The sequence below is a fragment of the Ceratotherium simum genome, chromosome 2 (assembly GCF_057802395.1).
Source record: "Ceratotherium simum simum isolate JZ-2026a chromosome 2, ASM5780239v1, whole genome shotgun sequence".
Classification (NCBI taxonomy): Eukaryota; Metazoa; Chordata; class Mammalia; order Perissodactyla; family Rhinocerotidae; genus Ceratotherium; species Ceratotherium simum.
The window spans coordinates 73,902,407-73,922,566 of NC_141901.1; the positions used below are offsets into that span (position 1 = coordinate 73,902,407).

The window sequence follows — 20,160 nt, forward strand, 5'->3', positions numbered from 1 at the left end:
ATCTAAACTCTAGTGCATTAAAATAAACAAAGATATAGTATTCGTGGCTTTAATACAATGCTCTTAGTCTAGAGCACAGGTGTTTTTGGTGTAAGTAGTACCTGACAATACATAACCTAGACATGATTTAAGAACATTTTTATTATTACAATATGCTCTGGCAACTTACTTTAAAATTAAAATTAAAAGAATAACTATCTTAAATGTTTCTTAGAAATTAAGTGTAGCTAGACTGATTCAGTTAACCCACTCTAGTCAAAGACTACTTTATGCTTTACAGAGCACCCCACAATAGGAATGATTTTTTTAAAAATCATTGAGAAAATCTTCACAAGTAATATTTCCAATAACATTTTTATACCATTTGTTCAGGACATTCTGATTAATGAGTGAAAAGTAAAAGAAGTAAAAAAAATGTTCACTACTAAAGACAGAAAATCTTACTCTATTATATTGAAATGATGAGAGTTTGAGGTTTTCCTAAAATGTCTGCCAGTGACCCTGAGATAATTTTTATAACCATTAGTTAACACCTTTAAACATTTAAGGTGATTATTCAATATCAAATAGTGAAATTCAAGTACCATAACATGCCTAAGGAATACTTAAACGAAATTAAAATATCCAGAATCTTATAGTCGACTAATTATTTGGCAAAGTGATTAAGCAATTTACCTGCTACCCCCACCACCACCACTGTGATTGTCCATGCCATATGACTGGTTTAGGTAGGAATCCATGGATCTCTGACCCCCATAGGATCCATGGCCATAGTCACGATCCATCCCTATAAAGAGTTTAAAAAGAAAAAAAATTAAATGATGCTCACCTTTACTGGCACTCAAAAGAAGAATTTTTAGATAAATATCCTTGAATGTCAGACCTCCATAAGATCCAGGGCCATAATCACGATCCATTCCTAAAAGAGAGTCAAAAACAAAAGGTCGGTAAAATATACCGTTCTCTCCAGAAATCTTTGCATAAAACACAAGATGTTCATACCAGTCATCTGAGATAATAATTCATCACTAACATTTAAGCTAAACTCACACTAGACATTGAAGGAAAAAACACACAGACAATCTACTGAAAAATCAGATTTGTGAACAAAACCTAATGTTTCAAAGAAAAACATTATCAACTAAAAAGTTCTATATTCGAATTATTTTCAATTTAACCAATATTTATTTGACTACACTACTACTATAAAGCCCTGTATTAGGTACTAAAGGGCACAAAATTAATAACAAATAATTCCTATTCTCAAGAAAAGTCAGCCTTTAATGTCAAAAAGGAAAATTTTTGTCATAAGTATTTCTGCATCTAACTGTTCTCAAAAATGTCTAAAATTCAGAAGCAGCCACATTTTCAATTAGTCTAATTTCATACAGTAACTGAAATAGATATTTTTAAAAAGTAAAATCACAGAGTGGGGCAAATCTGTCGTACTGTGCTTGTAAATAACCACTCGACAAATATTTAAATCCTCAAATAGTTTTTTTGTGTGTGTGAGGAAGATCAGCCATGAGCTAACATCTGTGCTAATCCTCCTCTTTTTGCTGAGGAAGACCAGCTCTGAGCTAACATCTATTGCCAATCCTCCTCCTTTTTCCTCCCCAAAGCCCCAGTAGATAGTTGTGTGTCCCAGTTGCACATCCTTCCAGTTGCTGTACGTGGGACGCGGCCTCAGCATGGCCGGAGAAGCGGTGCGTCGGTGCGCACCTGGGATCCGAACCCGGGCCGCCAGTAGCGGAGCGCACGCACTTAACCGCTAAGCCACAGGGCCGGCCCTCAAATACTTTTAATAAAGGGAATGAATGTGAATTCTAGCAATGCAAACACTAAAAAAAAATTCTAATACAGTAAGGGCACTAAGGATATTTTATTACACTCAATTCCACCTATATCCCAACCTCCAACATGAAAACGAAATACAACAAGAGGTAATAAAATGAACTTACTATGATCATAAAAATGAAAGAACCATTTACAATGTGTTTCCTATAAAGTCCTTTAAAATCCTTCATTACCACCCTCCTCAAATTTCAGGCACTAATAAATACAACAGCATACACAGAGTGAATGCCTTCATTTATATTTTTAAAACACTAAATTTTAATTACAATCATTTAAATATTTCTGGTCCTAACAACAACAACAATAATAATGACGACAGCAACAATTTTACAAAAATACTACTTGGAATCTTGCAACTTTAAACCTGGAAGTGACCTAAATGATCAAATTCAGTCTTCTCATTTTATAGATTAGGGAACTCAAGTCCAAAGAGATGAAATGATTTTCCCAAAGTCCCATAAGTATCTACCCCTCTAGCTTCATGCTGTTGCTTCTACATGAAACACTCTCCTCTACCACCCCAAATATCCACTAATTGAAATCTTCTCATCTTTTAAAGTCCATTTAAAGTACTAATCCTTTCAAGAACACTTTTATTGATGTGGTCTAAGCTGATTATCACCCGCCTTCTGAACATCTACAAAAGTCTGTAGCTCTTATGCAGTGCTTATGATACTCAGCCTTATATTCTGCTATTTGTGGCCTCATCTTAAATATACACTAGTCTTGTGGTCAGGATCTGATTTTTAGCAATTTTTTATATACCCTACAGCAGCAGTTCTCAAGGAATAGTCTATTGATCACTGGAAGTTGCCAAGACCCTTTCAGAGTGTCCACAAGGCCAAACTATTTTCATAAATAATACTAAGACATTATCTATTATTTGCCTTTTTCTCAGTGTTGACATTTGCATTGAAGATGTCAAAGCACTGGTGGGTAAAACTGCAGGTGCCGTAGCACAAAATCAATGCAGTGGCACCAGACTGTGCTAGCAGTAGTCATTGTCTTCTTCAACACTGCACACTTGCAGTAAAAAAATCATAAAATAAAAATGCCATCTTCACTTAAGAACGTTCTTGATGAAGCAGTAAGAATTATTAATCTTATTAAATCATGACCTTTGAGTACACATTCTTTCTGATATTCTATGCAGTGAAATGAGAAGTACACATAAAGCAATTTTGCTATATATCAAAGTATCATAATTTTCTCCAGGAAAAGCCATTGTACAAGTGTTTGGTAATGACTGAATTAACCACTTTTTACAAGGAATATTATTTTTACTAGAAAGAAAGACTGACATCCAAAAACTATGGATTTCAGACTTGGGCATCTGGCAGACATTTTCTGAAAAACGAACAAAGCGAAACTGTCACTTCAAGGAAAACAAGTGACAGTATTTGTTGCCAATGATAAAACTCAAGCTTTCAAGCGAAAATTAGAATTTTATGAAACTTGTATCTACCATCTCAAGCTTGACAGCTTCTCAATACTTGAAGGCTTTTCTGATAAAATTGGTAGTGGTACTAATGAATGTAATTTTTTAATACTGTATAATAAAATCTGTCAATATTTGGGAAATCTGAATAACTCAGTAAACCAGTATTTTCCAAATAACCAATGACTGATATTAACAGAATCATACACGGTAGAAAGATCCATTCAAAGTGAAAGACATACCAACGGATTTTAACATAACAGTACAAAAAGCTTATCAATATACAAAAAGTATTAATGAGATATTTTACATTGTTTTTTCATGCTGAGACTTTAAATCAGGTGTGGAATTTACATTTACAGCACATCTCAATTCAGACTATCCACACAGCAAATGCTCAAGAGCCACATGCGGCCAGTGGGTACCATATTAGACAACACAGTTCTAGACTAACAAAATAGTCAATCACTTGTCTTTAGAGTTGGTAAGTATACAGTATAATTTATTCTCATCTCTCTCACATAAAGGCCAATTTTGAGATTAAAACCAAGCTTTCGAAATAAAAAGCTTTCCTCTAAAGCCTCATATTAAAAAATAATCTTAGCGTTAGGTTCATTCAGGTACACAAAGCAAAAAAACCTTGTATGTTGTTATTTCTGCTAGTTTCTACTTTGAGTTAGCAGAGGCTCCCTTTGGATACTAAATCCTTTAGTTTTTTGATTCTGTGTGTTTTTATTTCACTATGGAGTCAAAAATTACTAATATTTATCGAACACTCACCTTGTGCCAGCTACTGTGGAATACACAAAAATTAACAGAGCTACTTTTATACAACAATGACTTTGGTTTATCGTTTATAATACTGTTACTATTCAGTTAATTAAAAAGGAAACAAGGAAAAGTCTTAATATTGTATATAATCAGTGTGATTAGAGCAATATAGATTCTATAAGATGACTATATATAAACAACATTCTTTCAGGTTATCAAATAATTTAAAAATCACTTTAAAAATAAAACTGTAAGAATATAACATTATGTCTTCACTATTAATATTAAAAGAGGAAGTAATTCACTCAAAAATAAAACTGACCTAATATTTTAAATCAAATCTATTCTCTCACTTTGATCATTCTATCATATAAATGATAAGCTCAACAAATGTTAAAACTCACAATTAAATCACAAGAAAGGGGCTATGGAGTAGAAGGAAAAAACAACTGACATATGATCAAAATAACTACAGTCATGCATTGCTTAACAACGATATGTTCTGAGAAATGCGTCATCAGGTGATTTCACCATTGCATAAACATCATACAGTGTACTTAACACAAACCTAGATGGTATAGCCTACTACACACCTAGGCTATATGGTACTAATCTTATGGAACCACCGTTGTATATGCGGTCTGTTGTTGACCAAAATGTCCTTCAGTTGTGCATGAGTGTAATAAGTTACGCGACACTAAGTCTTGAATGGGACCACTTTTCACCACCTCCACACTACTAGGATCCTGGTGCAGGCCATGAGCATCTCTCACCTAGTTTATTACAACAGCTTTCTAACTGGTTTTCCTCCTTCCACTTTTGCTCCCTTTCTCTTTAATTTTGAGGAAAATAGCCAGAATAATTTGTTAAAATATAAGTTAAATCATATTCAATGCTCAGTACCTTCCAATGGCTTCTCCTCTTACTCCAAGTAAAAACCAAAGCCTTAAAACAACCTGTTAAGGCCCTACACCAGTGGTCCTTAACCAGGAACAATTTTGGCAGTATCTGAAAACATTTTGGGTTGTCACAGCGGAAGTGTGGGCGCTACTCACATCTAGTGCACAGAGGCCAAAGATGTTGCTAAACATTCTACTATACACAGGGCATCCCCTACAACAAAGAATTATCTAGTCCAAAATGTCAATAGTGCTTAAGTTGAGAAACCCTGCCCTATATGATCCACCCCATGAGGTCTTAACGTCATCATTTACTATTCCCCCTAGTTCACTCCACTCCAGCTATACTAGGCCCCTTGCTGTTCCTAGAAAATAGGCATACACCCATTTTTGCACCTGCTGATCCCTCTGCCTTGAATGCTCTTCCCCTGTATCTGCAATGCTCACTCCCTCAACTCTTTCATATCTTCACTTTCTTTCTTTTCTTCATGCTTCTTAGATATAAGCAATTTGATTTTCATTGCCTTCTGGCTACACCTCACCACTCTAACCTTAAGACTGCTCAGCAAAAATCATCTGCTCTAGTTAAGCCGGTCTTGTTAACTCTCTCTGAAGCACAATTCACTTAGCTCTACCTTTGTTCCTGCTTTTCCTCTATCTGGAATGCTCTCCTTTTTTTGTCTGCAGTTTATATAAGAGGTACTATGGAGCAAGAAAGAAACACGGGGACACTGGAAATACGACATCCTTCCAAGAAATGGTGTGGAGGAAATTTGTATCTTGACATGTTTTCCAATGCCTTCTACTTTATTTCAGTTGCTGGAAAATACAGTGCTAACCACGAACTGTACTGCTGGCTTCATCTGGTAATTACACATCTTTTATCTCCTAAAGCCTACAGCATTTTTCGTCTAGACAGCCTCATGGCTTGCATCCTCACCTCCTTTAAATCTATGCTCAATGTCACCTTCTTCCCTGCATTATTTTTCTCCCTGACAATTACAACTAACATACAATATGTTACTTCTTTATCATGTTTACTGTCTATTTCATTCCTAGACTGTAAACTCCACAAGGGCAGGAATATTTGTCCATTTTGTTCACTGCTGTACTGCCAGCTCCTAGAACAATATGATACACAGTAGTCACTCAACAAATATTTGTTGAAGGAATGAAGTCAAATTATATCCTTGAACTTATGTTCCACATTTATAAAATGTCGATAACCCACACCTCAAAGTGTTGTCAAGCAGTGGTCTTTAACCAGAGGTACATTCCAAAATCATTGAGAGTACTTCTTCATAACATACACAGCCAGGGACCACTTGCTCTAAAATTAAGATTCAAGAAAACCAGAATATGACCTGAACAGATATACTTTGAAAAAGCTCCCCCAGGGGAGTCTAACAATCACCCTCAGATGAGAACCACTGTTGGAACTAAAAATAAGAGAAAAAAATAAAAGTCCTAATATTAGTGATAGAAATTTCTGAAGCTCTTTTTACAACACTGTACATTAAGAAAATAAACTTCTGGCCCTGTATGTCTGCATGTCAAAGCCCTATATTTAGACATTAAACCCAACTCTCCAGCAAATCCTACTAGAGATCATGGCCTTCGTTCCAAATCTCTCTCCTCGGAAAAAGCACTAGTCCTACTCACTCCAGCTTAAAATCCTCGATTCATTTTTATTCATCCCTCTCAATTTTCTACTCACTACTAGTCAGCCTGCAATTTCTGCTAATTTTCTCTAGAATAGCCTTAAAACTTTTAAAATTATGATTACACTTCCCAAGTTCACAGTCTTAAAAAATCCTTACACTTAAATTTATGAAACAGCTTTTGTAGCTAATTTTCCAGTTTTCTATCTAATGTACATGTGGATGCAAATTAAACTTCCCTTGGTAATTTTATTATGTCATTCTCCTGCTCAAAAAATATATTCTTTAGCACTCACTATATATTGATTACTTCCTATATGTTGAGCCTTTTTAGCCCACATCCAATCCACAGTTTCCCTAAATTCTTAGATATGATAAATAGAAATTAAGTGGATGATAATTAGTCCCATAAAATAGCATAGTCTTCTTTACTTAGTAGCACATTTGCTTCAGTTTTATTGTGTAAATACATTATATTCTGTACAACAGCTGAATCTTGCATTTCTCTGGCACTCAGCATATTTAATTCCACTCCCTGGGGTCCTTCATGTGATGCTTTCTAACCTCTTTGAATTGTCCCATGTTCTTTTTTGTGTTATCATCCTGTTTGGCAGAGCCTTAACTCTAATAACTACTAAAATGACATCCAATTGTATTCTGTATAACTCTCATGATTTTATCTAGCTCTGTAGTTACAACAACTCTAATATCATGCTTATGTCAATAATCAGGCTTCTTTACGTGCTCCTCTAGACAACATTTTATATACTAACACATTTGGACACATTAAAGCAAATGACCTCAAAACCAAGGTCAAAATGCATTACAGTAGAAGCCATACAGAACCAAGCCAATAATCCACTTAATCTACATTACTCAATACCAAAGCCTCTAATTCAACAAAAATAACTCAGCTAGTTTCCTGTAACTCAACACTCAGAATGTAGTCAGGGCCTTTTGGAATAAATTAAGGAATCATAACTCAAATAAAACAAAGAGTCCAACTAATCTGAATAGTTCTTTTTCTGATCCCAAATTCCCTAATTCAAATACCATATATAGTATGACAACATTAACACTGAGAAGCGATACATCAAGAGACAAAACAATGACTGAAACAAGGTAGAACTGGCTTTTTACACTGGTACTTTATGCGTATGGAGAGGAAAATTGAAATGCCTTCCCTTAACATATTTAAGAGCAAATGAAAGAGGATACTCACCATTAAAGCCCTGATAAGTATTCCTGCAAGCAGAGTGTGTGTAATCTATGAAGACACATTTAACAGAAAGGAATTAGTACAATATTGGCAAAAATCTGAAATTATATACCCATCTATTTAAAACAACCACAATTTTTAAAAATGTCATTAACTCAATTATCTGTAAAAATGGGGTATAAATAATTATGAATATTTAATACAGGAAAACATATAGCTCTTTCCCTTCACTATCTCCCCAAATGGCAGGTTTATCATCCAAATTATGGTAATGTAAAACTTAGCTTATAACATCTGATACATTGTAACAGCCAAAAGAGGGGATCCAGTACTAATTTATACAGAGTAACAAAAGAGAAGGCAGATAGATTAAATTACAAATCAAATAATGCAAAAAGCAGAAACATGAGAATTGATTCTATGTACTATATAAATTTTTCAAAGTTAATATTTCTTTTCTCACTTAATTTGCTCTCTAAAGATTTCAAGATCTTATGTGAGAAATGCATATGCATATATGCATATGTGTGTGTGTGCTGTATTTATCCAGGATGTGGTTTAACCGAAAACCACATTGGCAATTTCCCTGTCAAGACTAATTTAGTAATTGTTAAATCTTTTAGTTAAGTTTACTAATAAATACTGAAAGAAAGGAATTTAATAGTGGTCACTTGGATACAAGAGAATCCAACTACACGACACAGGATTAGATTCAGATACATTGCTAGTCAAATTCCATCCCCCAAATATAGTGGTGGGGGTGACACAGGGCATGAGAGAGAGAGTTTTTTATCACTGACATTGTTTAGAATTTTATCACAGACACTGTTTAGAACTGTAGGCACGTGGTGATAATAAAAAGCAAACATACTAAGTTTTATGGTTGTTTTTCAATTCTCTACAGAAAATGGATTCCCTTATGCCGGGAGGGGACCAGTCCCATGGCTCCCCCCGCCACCCCTGGTAGCTTCTGCTGTACCTTGGGTGTTGGTACTGTCATCAAACTTTGACATGAAAACACAGTAATATATTTTTAAATTTCACTCCCAGCTCTGACACTTCAAATATGTATTCATAGTTTAACAGTATCTATATCAAAATGAGTCAAAGTCCAACCAAAACAAACAAAAACACCAGTGTGCTACTGTTAATAGCTGAACTTCCTATTTCAAAGTAACTTAAAAGTATCCATAAAGGGGTTATTGCAGTCCCCTTTCATATACTTAGATTTGGCAACTCTTTGTGTCATGAAATCAAATCAAAGACCAAAAGATCATTTAGTAAGACACATGCTAAGATCACACCACATTCAACGTTAAAGACAATTGTTTTGATTGGGTTAGAGGCTTACAACTAGTTAGTGAACTGGTTTTATTTAGAAACGCCTGGTTACTCAGGATCAAATCCAATTTGATCGTTCAGGCCCCTTTTCATGTATCCCTAATGCTGTCATTACATACTCTTTTATTTTGACACCCAAGACAAGGCAAAGACGAAATTAATTTTACTTTGCGAGCCTGTGATGTGAAAATGGTTTAAAGAACTGGTGAGAGAGACGACTGAAAGGTACTGCTAAAACACAGTTTACTGAATCAGTAAGTCCAACCCAGGCGGCTGTGTGCAGGTCTGAATTTGAAGGGCACGTGATGCTGTGCCAGAATTCTGACTAAAGTCCCATCCGGACACAACCCAGAGAAAAATGCTTTGGTTCGCAGAAGTATTGCAAATTAGGGATTAACGACCAGGTAATTTTGGTGGATAAATATCCCAGTTCGCTACCCAGAAGTATCTTACTTTCCATTCTGTGTAGATATCAGTAAATACGCGTATCACTTACAGACGCCCTTTAAACTCATCTTAAACTAAGACAACCAGAAACATCACTGCGAACAAGCCTCTAAAAACTGCATCTGGCAAGAAGGCACCTGGGGCTGAGGACTGACAAAAGGGACGACCCGGGTCCCTGCCCCATGCGGGAGGCCGCTCGCCCCTTTGCCCGCGACGGGAAGTTGGAGGCGTCGGGGCAATATCCACGCACCGGGGCCGGGCGAGTCCCGGGCCGAGGCCGGAGGCCGTCGCGCTCTGGGCGCGTCCTTCCCCGCACCGAGGCCGGCCCGAACTCCCGGGTCCCCGGCGGCACGCGCGCCGGGCGGCGGACGGGCTCGGGGCCCGCGGGTCCCCACAGAGGCCAAGTCCGGGCACCGGGCCCGCGGCGGGCGGCGGCCTCCGGGCCCACAGAACAAAGCCCACACGGCCATCTTGAGACGGTAAACAGACCCCCGGCGCAGGCCACCCCGCCTCCCGCCCGCCGTGGCGACCAGCCAGAGGCGGCGCTTACCGTCCTCGAAGTCCATGGCGGAGGCTCGGGGCCGACGGCCTCTGCGGCGCTGGGCTGAGCTGTGGCCGGCGGCGAGCTCCCGCGACCCGCGGTTCCACACGACCGGTCCGCGCGACCAAGAGCGGCGCTACCGGCCCGGGAGCCGCAGGCCACAGCTAGGTTGGGGGGCGGGGCCCGCCGGCGCTGCCAGCCGCCGCAGCGCGGCCTGCCATTGGCTGGCGCGGGTTGGTGGGCGGGCCCTCGAATGGGGGCGGGAAGCAGGTCCGCTGTCACGCTCCCAGGTGCTGACCCTCTTGGAGCCGCCGAGGAGGAAGGAAAATAAAAAGAGGAGCGTCAAAGCCTGGCTGGGGTCGCGGGAAAGCGAGCTGGGTGTTCTGGAAGGTCTGGCTGCGGCTCGCCATGTTTGATCCTGGCAGGAGCGCACGGAGCTAGTCAGAATACCTTCCTCCTGCCCAAACTAATAAACCACGTGCCGACCTTTTGCTTTTTATTGGCTGATGATGACTGATCAGAAAATATTAAAGTACTTTCAGAGTTTCTGCTGTGGAGACACAGAAGTCCGGGACGTTTTTTAGAACTCTGTGATCAGAGGAGAACAGATTGCTACATAGGAAACAATTATGGGAATGATCCAAGACAGGCTATTATCAAGTTCTGAATTTTAAGGTGCAAAATAAAAGTGTCGTAAAAGTTCACAGGCGGGGAAGATTTGTGAGAGGAGTGGTCCAGAACTTGAAGGATAACCACCCGCAAGCACACACACATACTGACCTTGTATTATTGCCACTTTGGAAATAGCGTTAGGGACAATGGGCAAAGTCCATTATTTACCCACAGGGCAATATGGAAAAAGACAACTGTTTGGTCATTCTGCCCCTGGAGCAGCTTGAACTCCAGGTTAAAAAAAAAATTTTCCGAAGAGCAAATGGTGTCAACAATGAGCTGATCATGGGATAGGAAACCATGAATCAAACTATCTGCTCTTCTTCCAGCTCCAACCAGTTGCTGGAACCAAGTTCCAAGACTGCAGCCTCCAGAAATAGGACTGGAGGAAAGGCTCACAGATATACTATGTGCATTACTGTAGCCCCAAAGCTGGACAGGGCATTGTTTCTTTTTCATCACTTTGCTTCTCCACCCTGATTGATTCACCGAGTTCTCCACCCTTTTCTTGTTTTCTTCTTTTTTTCTCCCATACATGTTTTCTATTCGCTTGAGCTGAACATGTTGAAAACTGAACTCATAATTTTCCTCCTCAAACCTGCTCATCTTCCTTTATTCTTTTATCTCTGTTAGTGGAGTCATGAGCAACCACCCACTAATCCCAGCCAGAAGCCTGCAACTCATCCGGTCCAGACTCAGCCCTCCCTCACTCTCCCACCCCTGATCCGACTGAAGTCTTTCATCTGCTTATTACCTCCTAAAACTTCTTAAACCTGTCCTCTCCTCTCCATGGTCACTACCTGAGTTAGACTCTCATTATCTCTCTCCCAAACTATTGCTGTAGCTGCCCAATTAATTTCTCTGCCCTTTGGCCTTGACATTCTCAGGCTCCTCTGGGCTGCAGTGATCTAAATGCAAATCTGAACATGTCATCATGCGTCTCTCTCATGGATTCAGTCAAGGCAAAGCTCCTTAACCTAGATAGAACACACCCAGCAGGACCTGGCCGCTGCCTGACCTACCGTCTTCCTACATTTCTCCCTCCTCCTCTCTCCCGTACTCTCCCTCTTGATCAGCAATTTAAGCTACTTGCAGTTCCCAAAACATCGCTGTGTTTTTCATGCCACTGAGCTTTTGCTTATGTTGTTCCCTGTGCTTGGAACACCACCTGGTTAACCTTCCTCATCCTCAAAACACAACTCAGGATTTACTTCCTCTAAGAAATGTTCCCAGATCCCATCCCCGCCCCCTAAGCCAGTGCTCCTCAAATATTAATGTGCATATGATTCACCTAGGGATCTCATTAAAACTCAGACTCACATTCAGTCAGTCTGGGCTGGAGCCAGAAAGTCTGCATTTCTCACGAGTTTCCAGGAGATGCTGCTGCTGGTCCAACCATACTTGGAGTAGCAAGGCCATGGACTCTAGTAAAAGCCCCTCCTCTGAGTCCCTGGGCTAACCTCTGTGATGGCACTATCTCCCCTGCATTAAATACTCTGTATGGCTTTCTGTCTCTCCACATTCAAAGCTCTTTGAGATTAGAACCAAGTCTTCTTTGTATCCTAAGTGCCAAGTGCATACGTTTACCAAGTACAACTGAGCTCTCTCTGACCTTTTTAACTTTTTTCTTGACATCATTTTGCCCCGAATTTACCTGTTGGCAAAGGAATTATTTTGTAACTTGAGGTCTTCAGGTCTTGACATGACTGGAAGCAAATAAACATTGGGTCACTGTATTTGTGTCATCTGCATACACTCACTCACTCACACACACACACACACACACACACGCCTTTCTCCCCTGAAAGAGAAAACTGCCAGACAAAGAACTCCTAACTCCGGAAGAAACCTGGCCTTGTCACAAATGCATGGAAAGCCAGAATACACAAATCTCTTCTCCTGTTCCTTCCTGTTTCCCAAATAGGAAGTGTTCTTAGAGAGGCAGATGGCCAGACCCCAGAGACACCTTACAATACCTGAGGGTCTGTCAAGCTGTCCCCTAATTCACTTATTGAACAAATATTGATCGAGCACCATCTGTGTGCCAAGCATGGTTTTCTGACTTCATTATCATCTCTTTTCTACCCCCTAGAATCTAGCCAGGCTACCTGGCCTGTTCCCATTTTGTTAGGCTCAGATTTTTACCCTGAGGGGCCAATGTTTTGTGCAAAGTCTTACGCCATTTCATCTTCCACATATTTCATAATAGGTGGCAGGTTAATAAATGCCAGATGAGCAAAGTCTGTTGGAAAATAAAAGAGAATAGAGTTTTTTAAGTGCAGAGGTAAAAAGGATGTGTGAGCTGAGAAGACTGAAGGAGAAGGAAGAAATGAGGGGTCCACCCAAGACCTGATCCTGAGAGAGTTGTCAGAGAAGCCCCACCCTCTACTCCCCAGAACCTGAGAGGAGTTAGGCGAGTGGACTCCCTGAGACCCAGGGACCTCTGTTCCTCATCTCCTAACCCTCTGCCTGCATACCTTCAGCTCTAACAACACAGGACCGTTCCCTGAACAAGCCCGGTATTTCCCATTTTTATGCCTTTGTTCATCTTGTTCTCTCTGTTTCTATTGTATTTCCTTACCCCTCGGCCATTCTTCAAGGTTCATTATCAATGTTGCCTCTTTAAACCTCTCCCTAAGCTCTTAGTCAGAATCCCCTTCCCTCTATGGTACCTTAAAATAGCAGTTATCACAGTTGGATTCTTTTTTTTTTTTTTTTTTTTTTGTGAGGAAGATCACCCCTGAGCTAACATCCACGCTAATCCTCCTCTTTTTGCTGAGACAGACCGGCTCTGAGCTAACATCTATTGCCAATCCTCCTCCTTTTTTTCCTCAAAGCCCCAGTAGAGAGTTGTATGTCATAGTTGCACATCCTTCTAGTTGCTGTATGTGGGACGTGGCCTCAGCATGGCCGGAGAATCGGTGTGTCGGTGCACGCCCAGGATCCGAACCTGGGCCGCCAGTAGCGGAGTGCGCGCACTTAACCGCTAAGCCACAGGGCCGGTCCCATGGATTCTTGTTATAATTAGTGAGTTAGTTGTATCTTTGTCCAGCTTCTTCTTCATACTCCTTCTTTGTACCACTTTAATATAGCCTGTATGTGTAGCCCATTGTCACTATATATTAAGGGGGATGAGCATTAGCTAAATCACCGCTGAAGAAAAGACTGAATCAGACTGAAATTAAGTACCAGAGCTTCATCGCACAAAACCACAGCATCCTACAACTATTTTGGAGAGTAAGTGACAATGGGGTTACCAAGGGGAGTGCGAATTTCACAATGCTTTCCTAATTTGCTCCAAATAATTCTTTCTCCCCATGTTCTTTAGGGAATTCATAAATACTTAGAGAGGGAAGTCAAGAACTAAGAATTGCTATCTTATAGCAAAGCAGCCAAACTTATAAACAAAGTTATTCCTACTGAGGGCTCTGAGGACTTATCAAAGGAAAGGCGATTACAGAGCCACAAGGATGGAAATCTGCTGAAAACAACTGGTGTGACAGTGCTGAATGGATGTGTTTTATACATAGGGGAAGATGTCTCTCCCTGATTTTAAGACACAACTTCAAAAAGATGCAAGTGTCTCTAAAAGCCGAAAAGAATAGCAATTAAAATAATAACTAACTTTTATTAAACCCTATATATTAATAAATGTTCCAAAGCACTTTACATGTATTAACTCATTTTTTCTGCCCAATAATCCTATGATGTAGGTACTGTTATCACCCTCATTTTAATGATAAGGAAACTGAGACTCGGGGGGCAAAGTTACTTGCCCAAGGTCACACAGCTAAGAAAAAAGTAGAGCCAAGATTCAAACCCAGGCAGCCTGGCTCCAGAGCCCAAGCATCTCTATCATTCTCAAGCGCCTACTGTGTCCACTGAGCAGCTATAGTGTGCCAGGAATTTTGATGGACACTTTACATGCCTTATTTCTAATCCTTACAGAAAGGTACGTTACACCCTTTTCCAAATGAGGAAAATTAAAGAGAAAGTTAAGTTACTTGTGTAAGACCACACAACCAGTAATTGCTGGTTCCATATTTACGATAAATACTATATAATCACGCTTAGGTTTTTGGTGTATGGAACCAAACTTGTAAATCCAATATCATCACCAGGGTCCTCAGGTTAAAAAAAAACATGACTTAGCTAATCTATAGATCATCCTGCATAATTGTATGTAATGTGGTCAAAGAGACTATATACCAAAAGACGTGCTCATGAATGCCTTAGCGATTCCTTACTCTGTCCTGTGCTTTAGGCCTTCCTCAGATTAGAAAAACTCGATTAGTTTTATATGCATTTCCTTCCCAAAAAAGCAAGGTAAAATTCGAAAGGCAAAAGTGCTTTCAAAATGTAATAGTTGAAGAAGACACAAAGAAATGGAAAGATATTCTGTGCTCTTGGATTGGCAGAATTAACATAGTTAAGATGTCCATACTTCCTAAAGCCATCTATAGATTCAATGCGATCCCTATCCAAGTTCCAACAACATTTTTCACAGAAATAGAACAAAGAATCCTAAAATTTATATGGAACAACCAAAGACCCCGAATAGCTAAAGGAATCCTGAGAAAAAAGAACAAAGCTGGAGGTATCACACTCCCTGATTTCAAAATATGCTACAAAGCTATAGTAACCAAAACAGCATGGTACTGGCACAAAAACAGACACACAGATCAATGGAATAGAATTGAAAGCCCAGAAATAAACCCACACGTCTATGGACAGCTAATCTTTGACAAAGGAGCCAAGAACATACAATGGAGAAAAGAAAGTCTCTTCAACAAATGGTGTTGGGAAAACTGGATAGCCACATGCAAAAAAATGAAAGTAGACCCTTACCTTACACCATACACAAAAATTAACTCCAAATGGATTAAAGACTTGAATGTAAGACCTGAAACTGTGAAACTTCTAGAAGAAAACATAGGCAGTACGCTCTTCGACATCGGTCTTAGCAACATCTCTTCAAACACCATGTCTGACCGGGCAGGAGAAACAATAGAAAAAATAAACAAATGGGACTACATCAAACTAAAAAGCTTCTGCACAGCAAAGGCAACCATCAACAAAACGAAAAGACAACCTAACAATTGGGAGAAGATATTTACAAACCATACATCTGATAAGGGCTTAATCTCCAAAATATATAAAGAACTCATGCATCTCAACAACAAAAAAACTACCAACCCAATTAAAAAATGGGTAAAAGACCTGAACAGATATTTCTCCAAAGAAGATATACAGATGGCCAACAGACACATGAAAAGATGTTCAAAATCACTAACTATCAGGGAAATGCAAATCAAAACTACAATGAGATATCACCTCACGCCCGTCAGAATGGCTATAATTAACAACACAGGAAACAATATGTGTTGGAGAGGATGTGGAGAGAAGGGAACTCTCATACACTGCTGGTGGGAGTGCAAACTGGTGCAGCCACTATGGAAAATAGCATGGAGATTCCTCAAAAAATCAAGGATAGAACTACCATATGATCCAGCTATTCCACTGTTGGGTATTTATCCAAAGAACTTGAAAACACCAATTTGTAAAGGTACATGCACCCCTGTGTTCATTGCAGCGTTATTCACAATAGCCAAAACTTGGAAGCAACCTAAGTGCCCATCAAGGGACGAATGGATAAAGAAGATGTGGTATATATACACAATGGAATACTACTCAGCCATAAGAAACGATGAAATCCAGCCATTTGTGACAACATGGATGGACATTGAGGGTATAATGCAAAGTGAAATAAGTCAGAGGGAGAAGGTCAAATACCATATGATTTCCTTCATTAAGTAGTAGATAATAACAACAATAAACAAACACATAGGGACAGAGATTGGATTGGTGGTTACCAGGGGGGAAGGGGGGAGGGAGGAGGGTGAAAGGGATAATTCGGTACATGTGTGTGGTGATGGGTTGTAATTAGTATTTGGGTGGTGAACATGATGTAATCTATGCAGAAATAGAAGTATAATGATGTACACCTGTAATTTTTACAATGTTATAAACCAATGTTACTACAATAAACAAAAAATTAAAAACAAAAATGTAATAGTTACCTTTCTTCCTTGGGTACATATTATATAAAGTATATGTTTCTAGAAAATTATATTTATTCCTTTATAGGGGCTCAATTAAACCTCTGAATTATTGCCACTCATTTTATCTTATTAATGTGTTATAGTCCATCATAAATTTTAATTTACTAAGTAAATTGAGAGCAAGCTCTCTGTGACATCTATCAACCCCACTGATTGCCAGAATCAGTTTGGTAGATCTGCCCTGCTGGGAAGGTGTCCCCTTTCTTCCCGGCTCTGCCACATTTGTCCCTCCCAAAGCTTCACACTTCATTGAAAAGGATGGTCTTCCTAGATAGAGGAGGACAAGGATCTACAGGGAGTCAAGTTCTTCTGCTGGAATATCCATGGCTTGTTAAGTTAGTTATCCCATCTGGCTGTGTTTCTCCCACTAGCACTGTGTTTCTGCCAGCCCCTAGCACCATACCTGGCACATGGTAAATTCTTTAAAAATGTTTGTTGAATGAATAAAAATGAAACAGACCCACAGTCAGTTCCTGCATTTAGATAACCTCATTCTACATTAAGGCAACACATATAAATAAAAATACAGAGATACTAAATTCAAACATGCATGCATACAATCTAACCCCCTTTAAGAGTCCTTACTCACCACATCTAGTTTACAAACAGAAAAAAGGCACAGTCCCAGCACAGCCACTAGAGGGCACCACACACCAAATATAGTTAATATTTGGCTACAGAAATTGAGCACGTGTTCCAGTTCCTCTTCATCTGAAGTGTTCTAAATAGACACAGGGGTAGAGAACGTTCCTGTGGGCCTGTGCTCTACAGGTACATGAATTTCTAATTTGGTTCGATTGTGGGTATAAATTTTCCTATGCCTCATTTCACTAGATTTTGTTTTCAGAGATGACTTTTGAAGCAAGAAACAATGGAAAATGCCTATTATAGTGATAAATTTGAAAAGCAAGATATAAAATTGTATATGGAATCTGATAACAGCTATGTCAATAATTTTTTTTAAAAAAGACTAAGCATAAAAATAAAATGGAAAGAAAAATTCCAAAACATGAACAATGATTCTTTTTGTGATGACTTTCTATGTACACATAGCCTTCATATTTATTCTTCTACATTCTCCAAATTACCTGAGCACTTTTATAATGTAAAATATGTATCTGATACAAAACAAGATGTAATATTTATTAACAATTGGTGTTTATAAAAAGTTCTCCTTAGCCAAATATTGTATTTCATTCTCTTTGCAGATATAGTTATTGTTGAGGGTAGTGGAAGGAGCCCCTATTTGGCCATTGAAGTCAGTGGTTCTCTAGCCTGGCTCTACTCTAGAATCAGCCAGGCAACTTTTAATAAGTGCCAATACTCAGGCTTCACTTTGGAGATTCTGATTTAATGATGAACCTAAAACCAATGTTTAACTGTTTTTAAGACACTTACAAGAGATACTGTTGAAATAAGTTCTCTTCTGTTTCACTAACTTATACTTCTTGAGAAGATGGCAAGTCTAGAAAAAAACTTCAGAGACTGAATAACCACACATTACCCGGTGGATCCATGTGTACGAAATGGTGTAACAACTACACCCTGAATCAGGGCTAGTACAGACACATGCACATTTTACAGCTCTAAAAGCTGGCTTGGTTCCAATATTCCCTCTAACTACCCTGCAGCCCTTGGGAGGTAATTAGCTAACGACAGTAAAGGGCTTTTAAACTGAAACACGTTGTATAAATGCTAAACACAGGAAACACACAGAGGATTTCCACTGACTGCCAATACTTTTCAAGCAGAGATAGCTGATGCGTTTTTCAGCCAATTTCTCTTTTGCAACTCAAATCTTCCTAATCTTTATTCCAAGGGAAACAAAAGGAGTTCTTTTTTTTAATGCCTTTCATACAAATCAAAGACCTAAGAAGATTACCCTTTTACTCTCGAAGAAGTGGGGTTCCTGGCTCGACAAAACACCACGTGGTAGTGTTGTTTGTGTGAAGGAAGTGTAAGCAGTTGGTTGGTTTGCTTGGATCACGGAAGGTGGGTGCTGCACGGAATGGGTCATACTAGGTGTCCATTATGAGTCCTGGCACCACCCTACACATCATCTTTGGTTTTAAAGCAAATGATTTGTGCACGTGGTGATAAATCAAAGAGTATAAAAGAACTTCCAATGAATAGCATCAGCCTTTCCCCTTCTCCTTGCTCAGCTCCAGTCCCCTCTGCAGAGGAAAACTCTGGTTTCACCTGGGGGAGATCATTTGGCGCTGACTTCCACTGCACTCTATATTTCTCTTCTTGATTACCAGCTGTGGTCAGTATCAGTTGAGTCCACAGTATGAAAATGAACATGTATCTCATACTCCTCTTCTCCCAACGCTTCATAGCAATGGTAATGCTTTATTTGCTCTTTTGGACCTAAAGTTTCTTTTTTTTTTTTTTTTGTGAGGAAGATCAGCCCTGAGCTAACATCTTCCAATCCTCCTCTTTTTGCTGAGGAAGACTGGCCCTGGGCTAACATCCATGCCCATCTTTCTCCACTTTATATGGGACACCGCCACAGCATGGCCTGACAAGCGGTGCGGCAGTGTGCGCCCGGGATGCGAACCAGCAAACCCCGGCCGCCACAGCGGAGCGCGCACACTTAACTGCTTGCGCCACCGGGCCAGCCCCAAAAGTTTCATATTTTTAAATAAGGACTCAAATTTCTATTTCTTTTTAATAGAGTATCTGTGGATTTCCTGTTCTATAAAATGATATTGTCTCCTCTTCCCATTCCTCTGCTTTCTTCTCCCTTTCATTTTTGTCAGCTACGCTTTACTGCTAACAAAATTGTTAATGTTTACATCCTTTGCTGCAATCACAAAAAATCCTTCGCTACTTTATCTATAGGTTGACTTTAGAAGTTAAAAGCCTGTATACTCCATTCCAAACAGTACAGTATGAAAAGGCAGGGGGTGGGGAATAACTTTACACTGGAGAAACCTGGCAAACACTACGTCAGCCAGGTAATCGAGGCCAACAAGAGTGATAAGTCATGTTGATAGTATGTACCCTTGATTTGATGTGACAAAAATGGCACTTCACCTTTGGGGGTCTTCCCTGCAAAACCCATAACCCCAGTCTAATCATAAGAAAAACATCAGACAAATCCCAAATGAGGGACATTCTGCAAAATACCTGACCAGTACTCTTCAAACCTGTCAAGGATATCAAAAACAAGGAAAGTCTGAGAAACTG

At 39.5% G+C, this 20,160-nt stretch overlaps 1 protein-coding gene across 1 annotated transcript in view; it reads right to left on the reverse strand.

Moving 5' to 3' along the window:
- The window catches only part of ZNF326 (zinc finger protein 326), a 36,579-nt gene extending 26,241 nt beyond the window's left edge, over nucleotides 1–10,338 (reverse strand). The window contains 4 exon segments of the mRNA XM_004420862.3: nucleotides 676–787; nucleotides 884–919; nucleotides 7,849–7,893; nucleotides 10,184–10,338. Of these exon segments, the coding sequence (XP_004420919.2) occupies nucleotides 676–787; nucleotides 884–919; nucleotides 7,849–7,893; nucleotides 10,184–10,199 (209 nt within the window). The 5' untranslated portion in view covers nucleotides 10,200–10,338.
- Nucleotides 10,339–20,160: the final 9,822 nt, after the last annotated feature.